Genomic DNA, 24,653 nt, shown 5'->3' on the forward strand with positions numbered 1-24,653 from the left:
GGATTTATGTTGATAAAAAGCACTTTGAGATTCTTAAGTGAAAGGTGCTACATAAATACAAAGTATTATAAGGCCACTAGAAATAGGACTAGTTGAGCAAGAAAATTAAGCAATGGGGAACTGTAGAGAGAATAGAAATGTAAAATTAGATATCTCAGGCACTGCATTAAAATGTGATGGATATACATATGATATTGCATCACATATGTATGTTTCTAGTCAGACGGTAGGTGCTTTCCATTTGTTAACAGGGACCTCTTTTGTGTACACTTTTCAACGTTAATATGGGAGGAAAATAATCAACACTGCCAGTCACAGAAACAAAGAGTCATGTTTGATTTAATTTTTGTTGTTGTTGCACCAAACCAACAGAAGAGTTTTTAAAGCTAGAGTAAAGGTTGAGCCATCTACCCAAATGTTCATAAGCCGAGACTTGCCAAAGAACCATTGTGATTAACCATCATCTGAGGTAAGATGTGTGTGTCAACATCACATGTATTATTTCGGCTAAAACTCATAAGCCTCGTTTCACTTGCATTTTGTAACCAGTTAATAAGAATATTTGCTGCATGTAGTTAAAGCTCTGCTACAGCTCACTTGCAACTAATGACAAGTAAGACTCATGCTACATCTCTTTCTTGACTGTTCCTTATTCACCAAAGTAGTTCATCTGAAGTCAGCTGAGCTAGCTTTATTAGTCAGAGTTTCAGGCTCAGGTTACAAGTACCTACAGAATAACAAAAAAAAAAACGCTGAATGAATTGAGGAGCTTCCAGCTCCCTGCAACATGTTGATAAGGTAAATTTAAATGGAATATAAAAGTGAGATTAAAACATATTCATGCAGGACTCCTTTAAGTAGTAACTTTTAAAATAGATTCATGCAGAACTCTTTTAAGTATAAGTTGGCTGGGAAGTAAAACCATCCAATTTACCATGGTTTATGTTGCGACAGATAGCTCGGGAACAAACCCAAACACTGTAAACTAACATCAATCTCCTTAAATCTGTTCAGCAAAACAGTATGATACCACATCACAAATGGTTTGGACTAGCCAACAGAATGGATGGACAAAGTATGGCCCTGATCCTGCAAAGAGAACTGTATAGACCCCTGTGCGTGTGCAGAATCCCATTGACTTCAATGTTGTCTTTGCAGAATCAGGACCTATGGACAAAGAGAGAGACAGCATTTAACATAAGCAATAACATCATCATTAATTATGATGATTGAAATGAAGTAAGGGCACAGTGAGCTCAAAACCTTCATTTATTAACAAAAGGGACATTATAACTGTCTAAATTACTGTCTTGATCATGAATTAGGATTTTCGGCATTTTAGGAGAACTTGTTGAAATACATATTGGGCACTAAGACTAGATGAGGCTTTGCCAAACCCACTTTTGAACAATGCTGTAACAAAATGATTTCTAATTTAAGAGAGAGCTAAGCAATACGGGTAAATTCCCATATTAAATTTGCATAGTGAATCTTGACTCAAGTAATCTGTTCTCCCTAAATTAAGGGAACTTCAAGCACATAGAGAGAGCAGATAATTTCACACAAAATGAACATCAGAGTGCGGGGCAACTTATTAATAGCTCCTGATTGTTTGAAGACAGAAGCAAAGTATCTCAGGAGTGGAGCAATTTCAGTCTCTGAAAGGAGGTGACTTTATATCCTCACATAATTCAGTTTTACTTGTCTGTATGATACTTATACGGTTGTACCTTCCATCCAAGGATCTCAAAGTGCTTTACAAACATTGATTAAACCCCACAACACACCTATACATTAGGCATGAAAGATATTATTATCCCCATGTTACAGAAGGGGAAACTGAGATACAAAGTAGTTTCATGATGTCTAAAATCACATAGCAAATCAGCATCAGAGCTGGGATTAGAGCTAAAGTAGTGTCCCTTAGATGATAGCTTTGGAATTATACTTTGTTGTTGTTGGCATCAATAAAATGTTTGTTTGCGTGGGATGATTTGTTTGTTTTGTCTTGTTTTCAGAGGTGACCAGGTTTGTTTCAATCACAGACAGATGATTTTCTTGGATCTACTGCAAGTTGCAGGACTCAACGCAAGAAAAATTCCCACAGAGGTCATTAAGAGTTTGAGGTATATTAGTGCAGCAGGATCAGGCCATAATTCTTAAATCACTGCTGTATCATAGAAGTAAGATATGGAAACTGCCTATTCAATCATTGAGTTCATTCCTTTTGAGGGCAAGATCATAGAATCATAGAATATCAGGGTTGGAAGGGACCTCAGGCGGTCATCTAGTCCAACCCCCTGCTCAAAGCAGGACCAATCCCCAACTAAATCATTCCAGCCAGGGCTTTGTCAAGCCTGACCTTAAAAACTTCTAAGGAAGGAGATTCCACCACCTCCCTAGGTAACGCATTCCAGTGTTTCACCACCCTCCTAGTGAAAAAGTTTTTCCTAATATCCAACCTAAACCTCCCCCACTGCAACTTGAGACCATTACTCCTCGTTCTGTCATCAGCTGCCACTGAGAACAGTCTAGATCCATCCTCTTTGGAACCCCCTTTCAGGTAGTTGAAAGCAGCTATCAAATCTCCCCTCATTCTTCTCTTCCGCAGACTAAACAATCCCAGTTCCCTCAGCCTCTCCTCATAAGTCATGTGTTCCAGTCCCCTAATCATTTTTGTTGCCCTCCACTGGACATTTTCCAATTTTTCCATATCCTTCTTGTAGTGTGGGGCCCAAAACTGGAAACAGTACTCCAGATGAGGCCTCACCAATGTCCAATAGAGGGGAACGATCACGTCCCTCGATCTGCTGGCAATGCCCCTACTTATACATCCCAAAATGCCATTGGCCTTGGCAACAACGGCACATTGTTGACTCATATCCAGCTTCTCGTCTACTCTAACCCCTAGGTCCTTTTCTGCAGAACTGCTGCCTAGCCATTCGGTCCCTAGTCTGTAGCAATGCATGGGATTCTTCCATCCTAAGTGCAGGACTCTTGTCCTTGTTGAACCTCATCAGATTTCTTTTGGCCCAAGCCTCTAATTTGTCTAGGGCCCTCTGTATCCTATCCCTACCCTCCAGCGTATCTACCTGTCCTCCAAGTTTAGTGTCATCTGCAGACTTGCTGAGGGTGCAATCCACAACATCCTCCAGATCATTTATGAAGATATTGAACAAAACCGGCCCGAGGACTGACCCTAGGAGCACTCCACTTGATACCGGCTGCCAACTAGACGTGGAGCCATTGATCACTACCCGTTGAGCCCGACAATCTAGCCAGCTTTCTATCCACCTTATAGTCCATTCATCCAGCCCATACTTCTTTAACTTGCTTGCAAGAATACTGTGGGAGACCGTGTCAAAAGCTTTGCTAAAGTCAAGGAATAACACATCCACTGCTTTCCCCTCATCCACAGAGCCAGTTATCTCATCATGGAAGGCAATTAGATTAGTCAGGCATGACTTGCCCTTGGTGAATTCATGCTGATTGTTCCTGATCACTTTCCTCTCCTCTAAGTGCTTCAGAATTAATTCCTTGAGGACCTGTTCCATGATTTTTCCAGGGACTGAGGTGAGGCTGACTGGCCTGTAGTTCCCAGGATCCTCCTTCTTCCCTTTTTTAAAGATGGGCACTAAATTAGCCTTTTTCCAGTTGTCCGGGACCTCCCCCAATCACCATGAGTTTTCAAAGATAATGGCCAATGGCTCTACAATCACATCCGCCAGCTCCTTTAGCACTCTTGGATGCAGCGCATCTGGCCCCATGGACTTGTGCTCGTCTAGCTTTTCTAAATAGTCCCGAACCACTTCTTTCTTCAGATTATGCCCTACAGTTCTTTATCTTATCTAATTATGTGTTTCAAGTACCTACAAGGTTAGCCTTGTCAAAGTTGAAAAGATTATTTTAATAATATTTCTTACCCTGAATAAATTCTGAAATGCATTTAATTGCATTTCTGCTCCAACTATGACCAGTGGCCTTTATTTAGAATGTTGGAGACATACGGTTTTGGGGAACACTTTCAGAAGTGGATTAAAATAATCTACCAAAATCCTATAACATGTATTTGGGGAAAGATCACAAAAGCTGAGCCAATACCATTATAAAGTGGAACAAGACACGGGTGTGCTTTACCACCCTTATTATTTGATTTAATTATTGAACCATTAGAATAAAAGATCAGGGACACTGCAGAAATGCAGGGAATAAGTGTATTGGGAATAGAAAACAAAGTTTCATTACATACGAATGACCTTATGCTTTTTTTACAAGTCATAAATGAAAGTAGGCCAGTATTACATGAAATAGTTAAAGATTTTGGTCAGGAATTGGGATACAGATTAAACTACTCTACATCAGCAATACTAAACCTTGGCTTCATATGATCCCAATAAATGATATATACCCATGGAAAGCAGTGGGTAATGACATTATATATTTAGGCATTAATGTATCACTAACGTGGGGGAGCTGTTTAAATTAAATACTGAGCCATTAATGACAATTATTTACAATGACCTAGAAAATTGGGTATTATTACCAAAGACTTTGATAGGTAGATTTCATGTACTTAAAATTCATATCCTGCCCAGGTCTTGTATCCTTTTTTCCATTATTCCCTTTACATCTCTGAAAAAAATCTTCAAGAAATTAAACAAACTTATTCAGAGATTCTTATGGTCAAATCAGAATCCAAGTATCAAAATGGAATGGCTGGAATGTCCAGTTGAAATGGGAGGCCTGGCATTATGAAACTTCAAGAGATACTATAAGGAAGCACAAATTAGACAGGTACTGGAATGGCTCTCTAATACTGAGAGTACATCATGGATACAGAAGCAACAGACACTGACAAACCCAATCTCATTATATAATTATGTGCTCAGCTGGATCATATCCTATTATTCTGGCACCCAGAAATACCACTTGCTACTTAAAAGTGCACTTACTAATTGGCATACATGAGGCATAAAACCAAACAAAAAGAGCAGATCTCAGTAATATCAACATAAAAAAAAAAAGTTTGCTTTCAAACCCCAGCTGAATGATGTTGGGGCAAATATTACTATGATAAATGGAAGGATTTATTTAGGTATGGACAACCCTTCAAACAAACAGATGTAGCTGATATATTAAAAAAAGAAAAGTATGCACAATATGAGTTTACACAGATTGCTTATCTTTTATTTATTAAAAATACTTTCAGAGAAGAAAGGAACAGACAAAACTATCTGTATTTTACAATTGTATATGTGGTCTTCAAATTTCAGCAATCAAGATTACGTGTAGAATGTATAATCTCATGACTATGTTTTTAAAGAACAAATCACATAAAGCTATTGTCATGGAGTGCAGACTAAATCTGAAACAACAGTAAAATAATAGAATGAGATAATGCAGATGATAGTTATTGTCTCTAATACTAACCAAGTAGTGCAAATTCAGTACTTTTTAGTTTACACAATGTATATTTCTCCATCTCTATATAATAAAATACATAGTATTGCCCCAGATATTTGTATGAAATACAAAACAACCAGACCCTCTTTCACATACGATATGCAGCTGTTGGATAGTAAAAAATAAAATTAGAAAACCATCTTGAAAGAAATAAAAAAAAACAGAGATAGAACTTGAACAGGACTTAAAGACATGTATATTGGGAGTTGGACCATTAAAATGATTCAAACAAGGAATAAAGAAGTTACTCCTATTCTTGCTCTTTATAGCAAAAAAAAAATCTTAAATTTGTGGACACGGGCAACGATTGCTACTTTAGATGACTGGAAAAACTATTAACAGAATATCTTATCAAGGAAGGTTTAAATTATGTGAGAACAGTCCCAGACAAATTCTGAAAAAAACCCAGATAAAAGAAGTAGTATGCCTTGCACAGGAAAACAACAGAAAGAATTAAGTCATCGATATGCTTTGAGAGAGAGACACTCCTGTATTTTGAGGATAGTCAAGAAGAATATACGCAGAGGATAATAACTGAATTACATCTCCTCCCCCTTCCACCATTAGCTTTCCTTTGTATCTTCTTGAGACTTGCCCCCCAAAAAAACATTCAGCTCCCCCCCCCAAAAGTAATAGGAATGATTACACATATACATATGAACCATGCTAAGGTTGTGTTTAAGTAGGTTTGGGGCGACGGGAAGAAAATATTAATGGTATAACATGATATGGTAAATATACAATGTTGCTTAAAATGTTAATTTTGTATTGAGATATGGGTCTATCTGTGTCAAGACAATGTAATCGTAATTTCTTATTGTTAATTACTCAAAATATCAACAAATAAAATCTTTTCCCAAAACAAAACAACTGTTAGCCGTGCTTGTCTTACTAAAACTGTGATACTGGCAGTATGGGACATTTTGATTAAACATTCAGGTTGCTTATTTTGATTAAGTCCCAAACCACAATGTATGGATGATGCTTCATAATAGACAAAATAAATGGAGCCAAACATTTAGAGATCTTTCACGTATTAGCAGAATAGCAGGGGAGATGTTTTCAATCATATTTTACATACTTTTATAGTAAGAGCTGAAATAGCTTTTCTAATTAAAAGCAGGGTACTTAAGATGAAGACTCCAAAATGAATTGAAACTGATAGTTCATTTGAATTAGTCAAGAGTAAGAAACCAAAACAGTTAATCCACACATTTTGTAAGTCACAAAATAACATTTTCTTCCCACTTTTCAGTAAAGGTTTAATAGCAGAGGCATCCCTGTAGTAAGATCTCATATCACTAAGAATTTGTAACAAAAAATACTACACTATCTTTACAAGTATGCTTCTGAGTAGGGTTGCCGGGCATCCGGTTTTCGACCAGAATGCCCAGTCGAAAAGGGACCCTGGCTGCTCCGGTCAGCAGCGGGAGGCCCCTGTCTGCCCTAGCTCTGTGCGGCTCCCAGAAGGAGCCGCCAGGTCCTTGTGGCCCCTAGGCACATGGGCAGCCAGGGAGGCTCCACGCGCTGCCCCTGCTCCTAGTGTTGGCTCTGCAGCTCCCATTGGTCAGGAACTGCGACCAATGGGAGCTGCAGGGGCAGCATCTGCGGGCGCAAGGGCAGTGCACGGAGCCTCTCTGGCCACCCATGAGCCTAGGGACTGCAGGTACTTGGCAGCCGCTTCTTGGGAGCTGCGGTACATGCCACCAGGGCCCTGCATCCTGAACCTCCTCCCATACCCCAACCTCCTGCCCCAGTCTGAAGTCCCCTCCTGCACCCAAACTCCCTTCCAGAGCCCCCCCAACAGCTTCCCTGAGCCCCCTCTTGCACCTCAAACCCCTTATCCCCAACCCCATCCCAGAGCCCACACCCCCAGCCCGAGTCCTCACCCCCCACGCACCCCAACCCCCTGCCCCAGCTCGGTGAAAGTGAGTGAGGGTGAAGGAGAGCAAGTGGTGGAGGGAGGGGTGATGGAGCGAGCAGGGGTGGGGCCTCAAAGGGGCAGGGCAGGGGTGTTTGGTTTTGTGCCTTTCAAAGTTGGCAGTCCTACTTATGAGGTATCAAATAATTAAAATGAAGTCACATGATGCATTTTGTGATCAGATAAGCCTTGCTTTTTTTAGTTTGTTTGCTAATGGTCTGATCCTGCCAACTCTTATGCACCTGCAGGATTAGGACCTAAAGGTCCAATCCTGCAGTACGCTAGACACCTTCAACTTCCAGTGAAAGGGAACACCCAGCTCTTCAAAGGATCAGGCCCCTTTCCCCTAAGGGCCTGATCAAAAGTCCATTGAAGTCAATGAAAAAACCCCCATTGGCTTCAATGGACTTTGGCCAGGCTCTAATTTACGCTGTCTCTTCCAATCTTTAGGGTGAATTAGTGATGTTCTACTGTACTTCCCTTTACAGCTATCTCCCTACAGCTGTATCTAGTCTTGGTTTTTGCTATCCTATCCAATTTATTATTCTTTTTTGTCCCATCCACATTCGTATGTAAGGCTGGGCAATTTTTCCTGATTGAGTCTGTGGTCACGTGGATTCTTTTTTCATCTTTATTTAACCCAGACAAGATATTCAGTTCACAGCACATTTGTTCCTCTAAGGTACCCTGGTGTGGCCTTTCATGTATTCTCATTATACTCCCATAGCTTTTCATGCCCCCTTAGACCATGTTTTCCATGAAGTGATGACTTTGCTGTTATTCACTCTCATCCCTTCTACACTGGAACATTTTTGCCACTAAAAAGTTAGTTAACAAAAAGTATGAAAGTCAATTTTTACTGGATAACCTGGATGCTTTGTGACTAATGCTAAGCAGGGAAGTAGAGCGTTCAACCCAAATAGAACCACACAATTAAATGAACATGAATGCCTCCTGCTCTTGGCCAATATGGGGAAGTTAGTAATTTTACCACTTATGATGGAATGTTAATGTGATCCTGACAGCCGAAGTGAACCAGTTTCACTGCATACTCAGCCCAATGTTGCAAAGCTTCTGTGCATTCAAAGCTCCCACGCATGTCAATGGACATTTTGTGTGTATGAAAGAAATGCAGGATCAGGTCCAAAATCACAGTATATAAGATATTACAGTAAGTCACGTCTTTATTAATTTATTTATTGTAACTTTTCCCCTTATTCCAATCCCATTGTTTGTTGCTGTCATTCATTGTCTAAAATTAGGGCCCTGATCTTGCAGTGCATGGATTGGATTGCAGGATAAGGGTCTAAACTAATCACTTCAGGGCAGATAATGTGATTTTTTTATTTATCTGCAAAGTATCTAATACATTTTTGTGTTCCATATAAATAATAAATTATATACATTTATGAGCATAAGCAAAAAAACCCACTATTAAATTTCAATTAATTCATATACATAGTTTACTATATAAAAAAAACTATTTACATTAAATAAAAATTCTATTTCCAGAGCAAAGTCCAATTCTACAGACAGTTATTACCAATGTCAATGAGACTTCTTATAACATTATGCCTGGTAGTGTTTGCAGGATCAGGCCCAAAGATAAAAACAATGAACAATTAAGCCAGCAAAATCAATTTACTCCAATATTAGGATTCAAATCCTGCAACTGGATCAGTGCTCGGTGGACCCTGTACACCTGAGTAGACACACTGACTTTCATGTTTACAGGATGGGACTCAGATGTTTTCTATCCTAGGTAATGCCACTAATGACAAAGTGACTTCTAATGATGGTAGTAACTAGTTTGTAGGATCAGATCCTGTGTTCCCACTGCAAAAGACTTTTAAAGTTCATGTTTAAAATTTTTCTATTCACTTAAGAAAGAATTCTCAAAATTTTTGCTGCCTCCTTTTTAAGGTGCTTTGAGATCCACTTATGAGAAAAAATATGAGCTAGATATTAATAAAATATTAAATCTTTTTAATCCAACACAGATTTAAAAATCTCTGTGTTATTTTTGTATCCTAAGTAACATGCTATCACACCATAATTTTATACTACGTAATTATTTGTTACATCAGCATAATAAAACTGTATTACGTATTTTGATGTAGCTATTTTCTTTGTTTGCTGTATAGCAAACAATTGCGGCAAAAGACAAATCTTGTCACTCCGATGAAATCATACCTGCTCTTGAGGAGAGGGGGAAATGAAATCAAGAATATGTAAATCTGTCCCATATTATCCAGGAGAAATAATAGCGCAGAGATATCAAGCTAACAGTTTTAAGTGAACTTTTACTATTGACATCACATTTCTCCAGCTTCTCCCCCCCCCCCCCCCCCGCGGGATCAATACTTACACTTTACACAGACGTGCTGTCTGATGCACCACACTGATTTTCAGTGCGGCTGCCGTGTTTTGAGAGGCCGGTGTGGAGAAGTGTAAACCCAAGATCGACCAGCAGGAAGACACTGGTGAGCCTCAGACACGCAGGAAGTATTTCCTAGTGCGGGGAACAAGGGGGGGAGGGGGGGAAGCAGCCTGGTGCATCACGTGCTCCCCAAATCTCGCATCCCCAACTCCTGCTATCCCAGCTCGGAAGGCAGCAGGCATGCGTGGTGTCCTCCTCCTCGCATGGTGACAGGCTCGCGTTATTGGCACCGAGCGGGGCGGAGAGGAGGAGGCAGGCAGGGGGGGTGGGATTGGCGGGGGCGCTCTCTGGCTCCAGCTGTTCCGACCCACATGCCAGGCCAGCGCGCAGCCCGCAGCAGCCCCGCTTAACGGGCGAGGCAGCGGGCAGAAGTTGGCAAGTCGCTGCTGGGGAAGGGCCGGCGGCTCCAGCGCTGGGGGGGGGCGGCGGCGGCGGCCTATGAGGGACTCCCGGGCGCCGCAGGGACGGGCGAGCCATGGACGGGGGTGGGGGTGTCTCCTCCTCGGCCCTGGAGAAGAACGTGGCGGAGCTGACGGTCATGGACGTGTACGACATCGCCTCGCTGGTAGGGCAGGAGTTCGAGCGGGTCATTGACCAGCACGGCTGCGAGGCCATCGCCCGCCTCATGCCCAAGGTGGTGCGGGTGCTGGAGATCCTGGAGGTGCTGGTGAGCCGCAATCACATCCACCCCGAAATGGAGGAGCTGCGGCTGGAGCTGGATCGGCTCCGGCTGGAGAGGATGGACCGGATCGAGAAGGAGAAGAAGCACCAGAAGGTGGGGGATTTTTTTTGGGGGGGGCGGGGGGCTCTTGTGCATTCACAGCGGAAAGGGGGGGCTCTTGTGCATTCACAACGGAAGGGGGGGGCGCAATGCTAAACTTGTCCCGCCCGCTTTGCCTTGGGGGAGAAGTGCTCGGACTCCTCTGCAAACTCCTGGAGGGACCCACCGCCCGGCTCTGGGGCGGGGCTGCCGCCCCCCTAAGTCCTGGGACTTCCCGCCGCTGTCGTCCCTCCCCCCCCCCCAGGCCTTTGCAGACTTTCTGCGCTCGGCGGATTCGAACACAAAGAGCGAGGGGAGCCGCCGGGCGGGGGGCGGGTCCGGGGCGCCAGAGGACATGGGGATGGAGGTGGGAACGGGCCCGGCTCTGAGTGCTAGGGAGCGGGGGTGTGCCAGGTACAAACCGCTTCACGTAGGGACTTTTCCCCGGGGAGATCCGCCGCCCGTGTCCCCTTGCCTCCTGCTTAGCCCGCCTCGCCCTGCAGGCAGCGGCCCTCCCGGGAGCCGAGCAGAATCCCCGGCCAGAGAAGGCGGCTCGTGCCGCAGCGCTCCGTGGGAACTCTGAGGACAATGCCCTGGGGCGGGTAAACAGCCTGCTCCTTAGCCCGACGGGGAAAGACCAAGAGGTAGAAAGCCGGAGCCGAGCAGAACTTCAGCGGGTCTGGCTCCCAGACTCCTGCTCAGTCCACTAGGGCGGCTCTGGAGCTGGCCATCTGTCCGTCCAGGACAGGGGGTGCTCTGGACTGTGGGGCCTATTTCCGTTCCCTCTGTGCGGGGTCCAGTGACTCCTTAGGGTCTGGCTACCCTGTAATTAGACACCTGCAGCTGGCCTGTGCCCGCTGACTGGAGCTCATGGGGCTTGGGCTAAGGGGCTGTTTAACTGCGGCGTAGAAAGTCCAGCTCGAGCTTGGAGCCTCCCACCTTGCAGGGTTCTAGAGCCCAGGCTGCAGCCCCAGCTGGAACCTCTGCACTGCAATTAAGCAGCCCCTTAGCCTGAGCCTTGCGAGTCCGAGTCAGCTGGCACGAGCCAGCCACGGGTTTTTAATTGCAGTGTAGACATACCCTTAAGACACCTTTGAGGAGCAGTGGGCACTGCCTGGGGTCCTCTGTTCAGTGTCCTCTTCTGGTCCCCTGATTTTCAACCTTTGACCTCACTTCCATCCCTGTTTTTTCCTTCACTGTCCCACACACTCACTCACTTGTAGCCTGCACTTAGTGGTTCCTCAGGCTTAGCTGAGGGCGTGGGCCTTTAATATTGGGTGGGCCTAGGCCCACCTCTCCCAGATCTGAAAATGATGTGGCCTCTCTGAGGAGCAATGCAATATTTGGACTAAGCTGCTACCAATAAAGTGCTCCCACTCCTGCTCACCTGGATGCCAGAGACAGACATCCTTTCTCAAACCCTGTTACCCTAATGTGGCAGCAGGTCAGCATGAGCTGCTTTGATTATTGTACTAGAAGTGATGGGGTTTATTTAGAAAACTATCCAAATGACTGTGATTTGGATAAAAATTGCTTCTTTTAGCAAACTCACTCCTTTGTCATCACTCATGTCTTCTTGTATTGCTAGTTGCTGACACAGATACAAAATAAAGATATTTATAGAATTTCTCAAAGCTAACCCCACAAACTCAACACATATAGTTAAATACAAAACTTCCCCAAACCCTGCAAAGATATCAGGTAGAAATTTAGCTAAATATATTAAAAAGCCCAGTGCTGGGCTAGAGACTTCTCAACTAACATTTTACAGATAGGAATTGTGTGCAATAGTGCCTTTAGAAGTGAAGGAGAAAAAAAGTACTGGTAAATCCCTAGAGAGTGATCTCGTCTCTTTTGATCCACATAACAGACACAATACGGGCATGAGCAGATTCTCTTCCCACTCCTCTTTCCTTGCCCCCCACCTGATCTAGAGAACTATCTCTGCATGAGCAGGTAACTCATTCTCCAGCCCTCTTCAATCCTTGGTCCCTCTGCTAGAATGGGACTGTATCCCTTGACACCTAACTCTCATGGCATTTTTGTGACCAGAGCACCTGTCTGGTAAAAACTACTATGATTTGAGACCCACCAGCTTATTTTACAGGGGCCATCAAAGATTGAGGTGGTAAAAATCACTTTTTCACTATTAAAAGAGAATGCTACCTATAAAAGAGAATGCTATAATGGGTAGCAGCACCAGAAACTTTAATATTAGTTGATATTCAGTGTGGACACTTCTAAAAGTCAGTGCATGTTTTTAAAAAAGAAAAGTTTACTTATATATGTGATCATCACATGTCATTCTAGGGGCTACACAGTGTGTGGGATCTCTGCATGCTTTGTGTCTGGCAAAAAGTTTAAGCACAGATGTAAGTTTTTCCCATAGACATAAATATTTCAGGGTAGAGAGAATGGTAATACACATTAATATCTGTAACATGGGGATCAGTTTGTCATTCCCCTGTGCTTCTCCAACAGTTCAGCCCCCAACAGAGATCATTCCATCTCTGTCTATTCTGTGAAGCACCAAGCACATTCTTGGAAACTATAAAGTAACAACTACATGAGGCTGAATTTTGGACTAAAATGACTGTGTAATTGGGCCTGAAAATGGATGGCAGTGTGGTTTCATAGACACATAGGACTAGGAGGGACCACCTCGGCCATCAGATCCAATCCCATGCTGTCTCCGGCATCCCCATCATAAAATCCATCATAAGTCTATTAAGTTTCTCCTTAAAACGATTCAGGTTGTTTGTCTCTACAACTTCCAGTGGAAGGCTCTTTTAGAACCTCATTCTTCTTATGCTTAGAAACCTTTTTCTAGTTTCCAGCCTAAATTTATTCATGGCTAGTTTATACCCAGGTGTTCTTATGCCAACATAGTCTTCTAATTTTGTAATAAAGAGTTTTTATTTAGATCTATCATTAGGGGATGGAAGGATCTGATTTTTATTGATAAACATTGGTTTCACGGCCCACACGCAAACGGACAAAAAATATTTCCATCAATAATAATCAAAACTTATAGACAAGCAAAGGAAGGAAAATGCTTGTTGAGAACTTCTTAGAGTTTGATTTAAGGATATTTACTTTATATATTTTGACATGTGTTGTTGACAATTTGTATTTTAACAGTTATAAAACTAACTTTTTGAATCTCAAAGTCTACTGTTATTAAATAATTATTGTCTGAACTCTCCCTTATCTGACTCCCCCCCATAACTTCCTACAACTTTGAAAATTTAAAACTGAAGCATTTTTCCTGATTTTTTTTAAACCCATAGTTTGCACAACTGTGAACATTTAAATTTATACAAATTTAAAATAATTGCTTAAAAATTGATATTATCCATCAAAATTATTTAAAAAATTAATTCTGCCAAGCCTATTTATCATGGTTTATTTTCAGCAAAGTTAACTGTAGCTCTGTGTTAGAACTGTGCTTTGATTTTGAAGTTTCACGTAGTTACAACTCGCTCCCGTAGAATTACATGTGGAAAAATGAGCAAGTAGCTCAGCCTAGGATTCCATGTTCTGAGCATGGCTTTCTTGTTAATCACAGCACATACATTAAAGTGGAGCATAGATTGCCCACAGGGAGAAATGCTGATATTTGGGATGAAGCTTTCAAAATAAAGATATAAATATGGTCTCCACTGTTCCAGGAGGCCTTTATACTTAGTATCCTGATTTGACCTGTCCTGGAATTGGTAACAGCTGCACTTGACACAAAGTGGCCTGAATAAAGGTAGTTACTATTTTGAATAGTTTTGCTGTTCTCTGTGTAGTTGACACTGCAAAATGTGATTACAGTATATTAGAATAAGAAAAAGCAAGCATAAGCTAATGGTTAAAACAAGCCTGGGTAACAGGAGCTCTGGGTTCCAACATGAAAAAACTCCTCTATGTTCTACAGTATCATACATAGCACCATCACGAATCTAAACTGTACTGTTATGGAACATTGTGCTCTTTAAAAAATAAAAAAATAGCATGTCCATCTCTGCCACTGACTGACCTCACAAGTATTGTGAGCTGTGTGTTTATACTACACTTTAAGGCTGCTGCCTAGAAATCAGGGGACCTGGACTCAATTCGTGCCTCTTATATGGACTTCTGATGTGACCTTGAGAAAGGCAACTGAGCCATACAGAGATTACGTGGCTGTCTGTGAAAGGGGAGTAATAATTGAGGTCCTCGGCTAGAAGTTCAGAGTATTATTATAAAAGGATAGCTTTAGAGGAGAATTGCTAGTGTATTCTCCAAATAGTTTTGGGCAAAGGCTATTGATTTTATATATTACAGCATTAATGTTCTGTCATGATCCGGCTTTACTTTAGGAATTAGAACTGGTGGAGGATGTATGGAGAGGGGAAGCACAGGATCTTCTTACCCAAATTGCTCAGCTTCAGGAAGAGAACAAACAACTGATGACAAACCTGTCACACAAAGACATCAATTTCACAGAAGAGGAATTTCAGAAACATGAAGGCAAGTTTAACATTTGAAATTCAGTGATGGTATCTTTGGGTTGTTTTTTTTTTTTAAAGTCATTCCTGATCAAAGTGTCTTGATTGTACATTTCAGCTTGTTCCTGTAGATTGTTGCAGGTCTGTTTTATCAGGATACAAAAGCTGTGAATAAATTCTGGAAACAAAATAAAGATTGGAACAGAGTTATTCACTTGTTTGGATGAGAAACAATTTTAAAAAGCAAAACCTAGTTTTCTTTTGGTTTAACATAAGATTTTTTGAGGATAGCAACTTGTTAAAAATTTCCTTTAATGAGTTTTTTAATACAGATAGATCTAACCACTTAATAATTGTATATGTAGGATAGTGCGGAAATATACAAATCAGCATTCACACTTGGGCATTTAGTTCAGCATAACTGATCGTAAAGCAATTATTCAGGCTCCCTTCTGCTGAATTGTCAGAATACTAATTAATCCACAACAGGCAGTGTTCAGGGATGGGGGAATTCATATTTTAAAAAATCACCATGTGGTCTCAGATGTCTTGCCAGAACTTCAGAAACCATCTCAATAAATTGCACAAAGAGGGGGAAGTGGTTACAGGAAGGAATTAAACACTAATTCAGGCCTCATAATGAGTTTTATTTTGGGAGAGAGGCTAAATTTATAATCAGGACAGTGCGTAAGCACCAAGGAGAGAGAGCCAGTAACTTTAAGCATTTGCTTCATCTCAGTTCTCAAGTTCGAAAGCTAGCTGGGAGGTTTTGTCTCACATAGTATTAAATGGGCAGAAATCTGATTAGCTGATCATAGTCCTGAACCACAATCCAATACTGCAGTTGGTTCTGTGTGGACAGATGCTAGTGCCCATCTGCAGCCATGCTGACTTCACTGGGTCTCTGCACAGACAGAGACATCCACTTGCAGGATCACAGCGTATTAGTACAACTGCTCAGATCAAAGATCAGAGTAAACATTCAGCTCATTTAAAAAAATTTTAAAAGTAACAGCACTTCATCTAGAGACCTTAAAAAAGCCGGGCACTTACTAGTGACTAATGGCACTTAACCCTTTGCCTCCGCAATGCACCTGCTTCACCAGGGCTGAATTCAAAGCTTAGACTTGAGTACCCTTGTACTTGATCTGCAGAGAGTGTTAATGTCATATTACAAAGGAGGATCTCTTACCCTCTCAAGATCACTATTTCTTTAGAATATTTCTTTAGCTCTTCCAATTTAACAGGCTGTATTTGAGCTAGTTTTCACAATTTCCTTAGAATTTAATGGAATATTGATTCCATGAAAAGTGTCAGAATACGAAATAAATAAAGAGGAGTCAGACTATAAAAAAAAAAAATTAGAAAAAAAACATGTCAATGGGTGACCCAGCTCAGTGTTGTCTGCATGCTTGTATTTAAATACAGTAATAACTCTTGAATTTAGATAGCCAAGCAGGTGCCAGACATGCTTTTCAATGTTATTTTTACTTTGTGTGGTAGAGAGACAGAAAAAAACTATGAGAACACAAATACTCTAAGGGCCAACATCTCATTTACTTCAGTGAGAGCAGAATTTGACTCAAACGGATATAGATTAACAATGATCCTAACTGGGATTCCCTTATGTCTGACATCGGGAGTTACTGATGCCTATTCCCACTGGAGAATTTTGCTTGTTAACAATTGGGACCAGGACTGGACTGCACATCATGTTAAAGTTTTAATTTATTCTGGTAGGAAACACTGAAACAGATGCTTGATTTTAAGGGCAACTGATTGACAGAGTAGAAAAAAAAATAACCAGACACACAGTGAGTTGCTGAATGCAGCTTTCCAAGTCCCAAAGCTCAGTTCATGTAGCTGTAATCAGGTTCTAATCTTTATACCCTAGCATTACTTAGTAGGCGTGATCATGGCTCCTAGTGGCTGGCCTCAGGGACTAATAGTCTGATGCTTAATCAGCAGATAACTACAGAAGTCCTCTCTAGCTCAAGGAGCAGAGGCCTGTGGCTTTGGTGTTAAGAACTCAGGTTCAATCCCCACCAATGACTGTGGTATCTGAATGTACGTAGCCTCAGTTTACTACACTTGAAACTCCTGCACCCCACTGCATTCATATCCCCCCTGAAAACAATTCTTCTGTGTGGTCTTTCAGTGATAATGAGAGCTTGTGGTTGCTGATAATGAGACCACTGCCCAATAGTGTGTCACTGTTTCCTTGCACTATTCTGGCTGCATCTGGCTTCTCTTGTCATATAGTTAGATGGTAAGCTCTTTGGGGCAGGGACTGACTCTTTGCTTGGTGATTGAACAACCTGTAACACATGGGTGTCCTGCAGTATTGTCATCAAAATCAGCATTTCCTTTGCCACAACAATGGCTTAAAGCCACTTTATAGTAGTCCCGAACCCCTATCCTGACAAGCAGGGTTCATCTCTGCAGCTGCTGTGTAGGGCGACAGGCAGGAGAGAGAGGCTGCTATCCCTTCTCCAATGCTGCTTTCCTATTTCTGAGCCTGATTCTGCACCATGGAAGTCAACGGGATTTTTGCCAGGGACTTCAATGTGAAGAGGATCAAACCCCCTCTCTCAGCAAAGGCAGTAGGAACTGCAGTGGGTCTCAACCCAGCTGTCTGAGCTCTGCTACCCTCCAAACCCAAAGAAATCACAGCATTTGATTCCCCACCCCTGGGACCACAGGAGAAACCAGTAGCCCTAATTCTGAGCATTCCTGACGCATCTCAGTCTCCCACACAGCTCAGGTTTTATACAGGCAGCTCTCAAGTTTCTCAGGGAAATTGGTTCAAGTTGTCGTCAACTGTCACAGCACCTGCAAAACTCCCATTGTCTCAGCATCATGGATATTCTAGGAAAATCACAGAATCTATGACAAATGCAGTATTAATAATAACCCACCTCCCTGTACCGAGTGTATTTAAAGGAAATATTCAGCAGCAACAGAAAGGTAGACATGTGAACCTGTGTATCGTATATGTATAATAATGTTTAGCCAGTACTCTGCATCTATATAGACTGGTGTCCTTTGGAGCAAGGACTTCTGTACTTTGAATAAACACACTCGCTGTGCTCACACAATTAAAGGGCAACCTAGTGAAATACTTCTAGTGGCCTTGTTCCATAAGACAGCTCTTTTAGCTTGAAGAATGGCCTGTAGCAACTCATCCTTAGGTATGCAGGACAGAACAGCAGTAAGCGTGAGCCCCTGGTCTTTGGGAGTTGAGCAGAGGCCTTCAAGAAGCAGAGCAAGGTTAATATGAAAACTGTGTGGGAGAAAACAGAATTCTAAGTAAATACAGCAGGATCTTGGGCTACAGCTGCAATGTTAAAAATGTCACTCCTACTCATGAGACCAAATTAATACCTGGTGTAATGCCAGTGACTGAACAGAATATATCCCTGGTGTAACCCCCACTGATCCAAGGAGCTGGCCCAAGGCATGTCAGAGAGGGCATAGAGATACACTTCTCAGCTTATAGAGCAGCACAGATAACATGACAGGAGGTCACACATCCTGCCATCTCAGGTAGGATCAGCATTGTGATGGGTACAATAAGCAGGAAATCCCAACAAACAAGAATCACAAAAACCTCTGAAGTATGTGTTCTAAAGACACTCTGTTACTCCCCACTTCTCATCAGATCCTGAATCAGACTTGGTTTGGTTCCATTACTTAGGCCAGTTGCAGGTAAGAGACAGTCTAGAGTCTTAAAGAAAGCATTACTGAGTCAAGTTAACTCTTCTGCCTAGAGATATGGCCTATGGGCCAAATCCTGGAATGTGCAGAGCAACCTCAGCTCAGTCTAATAAGGCAATGGGAGTTGAGGGCTGCCCTGTGGATCAGAGCCTACAATTGCCAGGGAGGAGATGAGATTTTGCATCTGCTTATCCTGTAACCTGTCCTACCCCATATTTGGATCTTTAGTCTGACTTCAAGTGTCATATTGTAACATCAGACAACTCCTTCTTGGAGACTGTAGCCTGCACTTGCATGGAGACATCCTCAACGATCTCATAAGCCTTGTCCCACATCTTTAATTTCCATGATCCTTAATCCCTTTGATGAAAACTCAGACAGGGCCTGAACCTGCTCCCAAGGAAGTAAGTAGAATCAAGCCCTTAAGACTTCATAATTTTCCTGACAGGGGATAAGTCAAGAACCCTTAACCATGATCTAGACAGTTCCTATTAAAATCCTCTTGCAAATGTAGGGGCAAGCATTATACTTAAATTAAAGTATTTATATTGTGGGCCCTGTGCCCTGCTCTACAAATACATCAGAGTCCCTGACCATAAACAGTCAAGATTTTTTTTAAACTGCTTGCTTTCTTACCATCCCATGGAACAATGCATTGACCACGCCGATCCAGAGGAAATTGCTGATGGGATGTGCTTAGGGAAACCAGCCGGGTGTGCCATTTTAAGATCTTGCAGATACACAACTTTGAATCATTTAGGATTAATTATTTCACACTTAAACATGCAATGCATGGTTAAGAAAACGTAGAGGAGCAAAATGATTGGGGAACAAAAACATCCCCACCCACCCTTGTCCCGGAAAAAAGCCCAGTGATCTGTTTATACATTTGAAATCTTCAATATTCACCAAGAGTTAAAGAGGAAAACAAGAGAGGAGGGGGGAAAGAGTTAACTGAAAATTAGAATGAGACTTTACTCCTTAAATAGCACCTGCTAGCTATGAATCTCAAACACTTTCCTCATGAGTAAGGTATGGGAGAAACTTGCTAATCCGCATACTTTTTAGAACATGCTAGTCCTTCTGTACTTTGAAGGAAAGTTTTTTAAAGGCAGGTGTTTTAGGCCCTGATCTTGCAACTGGCTCCGCATGGGTGGGTCCCAGTGCCCACACAGAGCCAAACTGATATTTGCTAGCAGGCAATAAAGCATTATCCATAAAAATGGAACTACTGTTGACAAGATACCTGTGTAAAGGCACACAGTGCTCAGCTATGCTGGCTTGTTCATGTACTCATTTGTAATGGGACTCTCGCTCCTTTGTAAGAGTTAGCAGGGGTCCATTGTATTACCATTCCTGTTTTACAAATCGGGAAACAGAAACACAAAGGTGCAGTAACTTGCCCAAGATCGTACAGTGAGTCAGCAGCAGCACTGGGAATAGGATCACAAAGTCCTAGCTTCCCAGGTGTGTGCTTCAACAGGAGAGTGCAGACACAGTGAAAAGGAAACCAGTTTGTAGTCCAGGAGCCCATTTCTCTTCCCCACAGGAGACCAGTAACACCCACTGAAGTGAATGAGAATCATGGGTCTCTTGCAAAGCAGTAGAGACTGGAGAGAGAGAGAGAGAGAGAGAAAATCAGGCCCCAGAAGTAGGGCTGGCAGGTTTAAGCAGTTTGCTGAGAAATAAAAGAAAATAAATATAAGACAAATAAGCTCACCAGGAACATCTGAGTCACTCCAGAGGCTTCATAGATTTTGACAGTAACACCCCCCCCCCCCCCAAAACAACAGCTTTTCCTGTATACCACTCCTCCCTCCAACACCCTGGTAGAGGTTCCCTTTCTTCTGCTTTTGCAAAGCTCAGGTAGCTCCCTGACTTCCTTTGCAGTAGCAGATGGGAATTACTACTCTCCCCCTCTGCAGTCATGTGCTTTTGCAACTCATAAGGAACCTGCACCTGTTCCAAATTGCAAGCTGTAGAAAAACTGGCAGTCAAAGGCAGGCTTCCTGCAGGGGCGTGGAATTATTCACTCTCTCCCACCTATTTGTCTTGCTTGCTCTTCATGCACTGTTAACATCAGTGCTCTTGAGGGCAGGACTCTTAAAAGGGTTCTACTCTGACTTGGGGTGAGGGAGTTTTTATCACCTGGGATTGGGGTCTATCCACACCCCAAGTGACAAAAGAAAAACAGTAAGGAATGAGTCAGCTCACAATACAGAGCAAAGAACAGACACTGCAAATCCAAGGTGCGTAAATCTGCTTATACAGCACATTGCAGCTGAGAATTGCCAAAGTGTGTTTAAAAAGGGCTTTGAATTTGGCCTCATAATTACCCCATTGTGGTAAGTAAATTATTATTATCTCTAGTTAATAGAGGGGAAGGCTAAGGAACAGAGAGGTTAAGTGCCTTGCTTAAGGTCACACAGCCAGTCAGTGGCAGGACTAGGCAAAGAACCCTGGATTCTGAATCCCAGATTCTTGCTTTAACCACTAAATTGCACTTTGGCCAGGGCATCTCTAGTGGCCTTGTTGATAGCCCATTAGCTCCAGGCCACCCTTTCACTGGCACAGAATTATGTATCTATATTAGATACAGTTAAGTTATCTTACTTGATCTGTTAAGAATATCAAACTATAGGTCTCTGTAGAATGATTATTAGCTGTGAAGCAATTGCAATGAATTTATAATCTCCCTATTTTAAACACTTGGTTACATTAGCAGGACAGTATGGTATTGTTCTTTGTTGCTATACTGCCCACAACTGCAGTTCTTAGGTGCTTGATCTTCCCTCCATACTGGTCGTTAATGGGGGAGAGTTTCCAGTTTTGTGATTTTGATATTATCCTAATGAATTGTTGGTCAAACTACAGGTTAATTTAATCCCTTGTTAATCTTTTAAACAGTATTGATGGAAAGATTTTTGACAACACTTCAAACAGGCTTTACAAGGAAATTCTATCCCCCCCCCCCCTGTAAAGTGTAATTATTTTAAATCTGAATCACTACAATGAGAGAGAGGAAGTTAGAATGGAAAAAAAACATATATGGAATGATCCTAACTCAGATTAAACTCCTGTTAAATTTGCTCTGACTTTGGACTGCAGGATCTAGGAAACTAGAAATGGAGATGCAGAATGTTAGTTCAGGCCCCAGTATAGTGACATGTGTATAAAATCAGACTAGATCTTGCCAATGCAAAATACCATCTCCCACTCCAGAGAGAGAACCTTTTCCTTCATTAAATAGAAAACTTTGTAGGGAGTGCTAATTAGATTACACATCATTCATCCATTGGACCAGTACATAAATATCACCATTGGATATGTCCTATAGAAGCACAGTAATGGTATTACATACATTTGTTTATAAATATATCAGAAGCATATTCATCACTTTTCAGTGTTGTGCTACACCCTGTAAACTGCATAGCCTGTTTTCCCATCATCTGTGAATCCAGTGTGTTGGCTAAATAACTGTTCTTTCTTTATCCAAGGTATTTAACCAACAACCTCTCCTCCTTTGTTGGCTGAATCAGACTATGTCCAGTGTCTTTCCCAAATGTCATGATCATTCTCAGTTTATTTTCTTTGTGTTGTTTTCCTTAAACCAGGAATGTCCGAGAGGGAGAGGCAAGTGATGAAGAAGCTGAAGGAAGTGGTAGATAAACAAAGAGATGAAATCAGAGCCAAGGACCGGGAACTGGGACTTAAAAATGAGGATGTGGAGGCAGTAAGTGTTCCTTGCCCTTTTCCCCCCCTTGAAGGAACCACACAGATGTTTATGACAAGTTTTAAATTAATTTAGTGCTTGTGAAGGCCAGATTATTATCCCTGAAGAGTCAAGTCGTCTGTGTATCTGTAGAAGAGATTGTGAGCTCTTCAGGGCAGGCACCAAACCCTCTTCTGTGTCTGGAAAGAACCTCGCACATTGTGGGCATGACTAGAAACCAAGAATGATAAGGGAGCAGATTTTTCACAGGCCCAAAGGGGAATTGGGTGCCGAACTCCTATTGACTTTCAGTGTGAACGGGGCACCTAACTCCCCTAAAGGCTTTAGAAAATCTCCACTTAGGCAATGCAAACTTTTCCACACGGCTCACATGGCCCAGCTTCGCCCTTGGAGGCATCAGCTCTAGACCGGAGATGGCTGCATGGCCCATTAAGCTTTACTTTTCTCTGCTGAGCCTGTCAACAAGGAAGCCCCACTGGGGTGCTATTTGTGATGCAGACACCTGCTCCCTAGAAACAGGGAGTGAAACCACTATGTCATTTCACATACACCATCATCAAGGAGAGGATGGATGGGCTTGTGACTCAGACTCTGGACAGGACTCGGGAGACCTGCATTCAGTTCCTGACTCTGCCACAGACGGTGTCCTTGAGTAAGTCACGTAATGTCTCCTTTACCGCAGTTCCCCATCCCATCTTATAGCTGTCCCATCTATTGAGATGGTAAGCGCTGTAGGGCAGGGACTAATGTATGTACAGCGTCTGGCACAATGTGGCTCTGATGTTGGTTGGGGTCCTCCAAACACTACCGTCATACAAGTAACTAGGTGAAAGCTTGTGCTGTCATGCAGGTCTAATTCATAAAGTGTAAAAAGGCCAACAATGGCTCTGAACTTAAAAACTGGACAGTGAGAGACTGCAAAACCCAGTGATGACTGAAACTGGTGATATTCTAAACAAAACAAGCTCTCCTGCTAACACCACGCTTGTAGCTGTTTCCATCACGTCACACTGACTCAACAGAAATGTTAGGCTTCAGAGTGACAATCCTGGCATCTTCTTACGTAGATTGATGATTATCAGATAGTAATAACCTTGATCACTTCCAGTCTAGGTCAAAGCTTGATCCAGTATCCCATGAGCCATCCAGTCCCTGAACCTTGCTTTGCTGAAATAGATTCCAAAGAGAAATGTCGCATTTGAAAAGCTGGATATGTCTGGAGGATAATGTTCTGTGCTGCGGGGGGGGAGGAACAAACTCCATTTACCCTGAAAGCCAACTGTAGAGATGGCAACTGTAGCAGATTAATTGATTAAAAATGAATGGGGAAATAAAGGAGATCTTTCAAGATAAATACAACAGGAACATATTGCTAGTTCTTTAATTTAATACTTGTGATTTAATTTACCCTGGTTTAATGGAGGCATACTTATTGTGTCACTTTATGGCAGCTGCAACAGCAACAGAACAGGCTAATGAAAATTAATCATGACCTTCGGCACAGAATCACAGTAGTTGAGGCTCAAGGGAAAGCGCTGATTGAGCAGAAGGTGGAACTGGAAGCCTATCTGCAAACCAAGGAACAGGAGATGGGCACTTTGAGGGCAGAGCTTGGGAAGCTGAGAGAGAAGCAACCAGGGGAGCACAGCCAAAATGGAGAAGAAATAAAGGTAAGAGGCACTTGATTCTCCCTGGGCAAGTGACTCCCATCATCCTGTGGGACAACTGCATATCCAGGGGTATATTGTGCCATCGGATTTGGAGTGTAGATCCCCTCTGATTTCAATGGGAATTCTGATCAGATGGCCTGATACAGCTGTGAGACTGGACCCTGGGGTAAGTAGCAATTTGGATTAAAGATCTGTTGCTTAGTGACCAAAACATTCTCCGGAATTTATGGGCATCAGTTTGAACAGCAGTGCAGAAACTCTCAAAATTAGTACTGCCCTCCAAATGTGGTGAACCTCCAACTATTCACGTCCCTCCCAAAACACCCGGCTGCAAGCTTCAGCAGAGTCACATTAAGAAAGGTGGACATTCAGCTAGAAAGAATCAAAGGTCCATCCATCCATTCCCATAGATAATTACAAAGTGATGATGTAATGCTGTTGTAAGCTATAGTATCTTTGGACTGTTAGTGTAGT

General features: G+C 42.3%; 1 protein-coding gene and 1 long non-coding RNA gene across 3 annotated transcripts in view; one reads left to right on the forward strand and one right to left on the reverse strand.

The window, feature by feature from the left end:
• Positions 1 to 312: 312 nt before the first annotated feature.
• LOC311531802 lies at positions 313 to 9,904 on the reverse strand. The gene is made up of 2 exons (XR_014714280.1): positions 9,753 to 9,904; positions 313 to 727 (listed from the first exon to the last, which is right to left on the reverse strand). It is a non-coding gene; the product is annotated as an uncharacterized lncRNA (long non-coding RNA).
• A 28-nt stretch (positions 9,905 to 9,932) lies between these two features.
• The window catches only part of RILPL1 (Rab interacting lysosomal protein like 1), a 40,228-nt gene continuing 25,507 nt past the window's right edge, over positions 9,933 to 24,653 (forward strand). Inside the window, exons 1-4 of one of the 2 annotated variants that reach the window (XM_084649514.1) lie at positions 9,933 to 10,599; positions 14,931 to 15,081; positions 22,391 to 22,509; positions 23,961 to 24,179. In XM_084649514.1, coding sequence (XP_084505640.1) covers positions 10,300 to 10,599; positions 14,931 to 15,081; positions 22,391 to 22,509; positions 23,961 to 24,179 — 789 coding nt within the window. In that variant the 5' untranslated portion in view covers positions 9,933 to 10,299. The remainder of the gene's footprint in view (positions 10,600 to 14,930; positions 15,082 to 22,390; positions 22,510 to 23,960; positions 24,180 to 24,653) is intronic. The other variant, XM_084649513.1, reaches the window with a different exon arrangement.

Source organism: Lepidochelys olivacea, assembly GCF_965140295.1.
Source record: "Lepidochelys olivacea isolate rLepOli2 genome assembly, chromosome: 15".
In the NCBI taxonomy this organism is placed as follows: domain Eukaryota; kingdom Metazoa; phylum Chordata; order Testudines; family Cheloniidae; genus Lepidochelys; species Lepidochelys olivacea.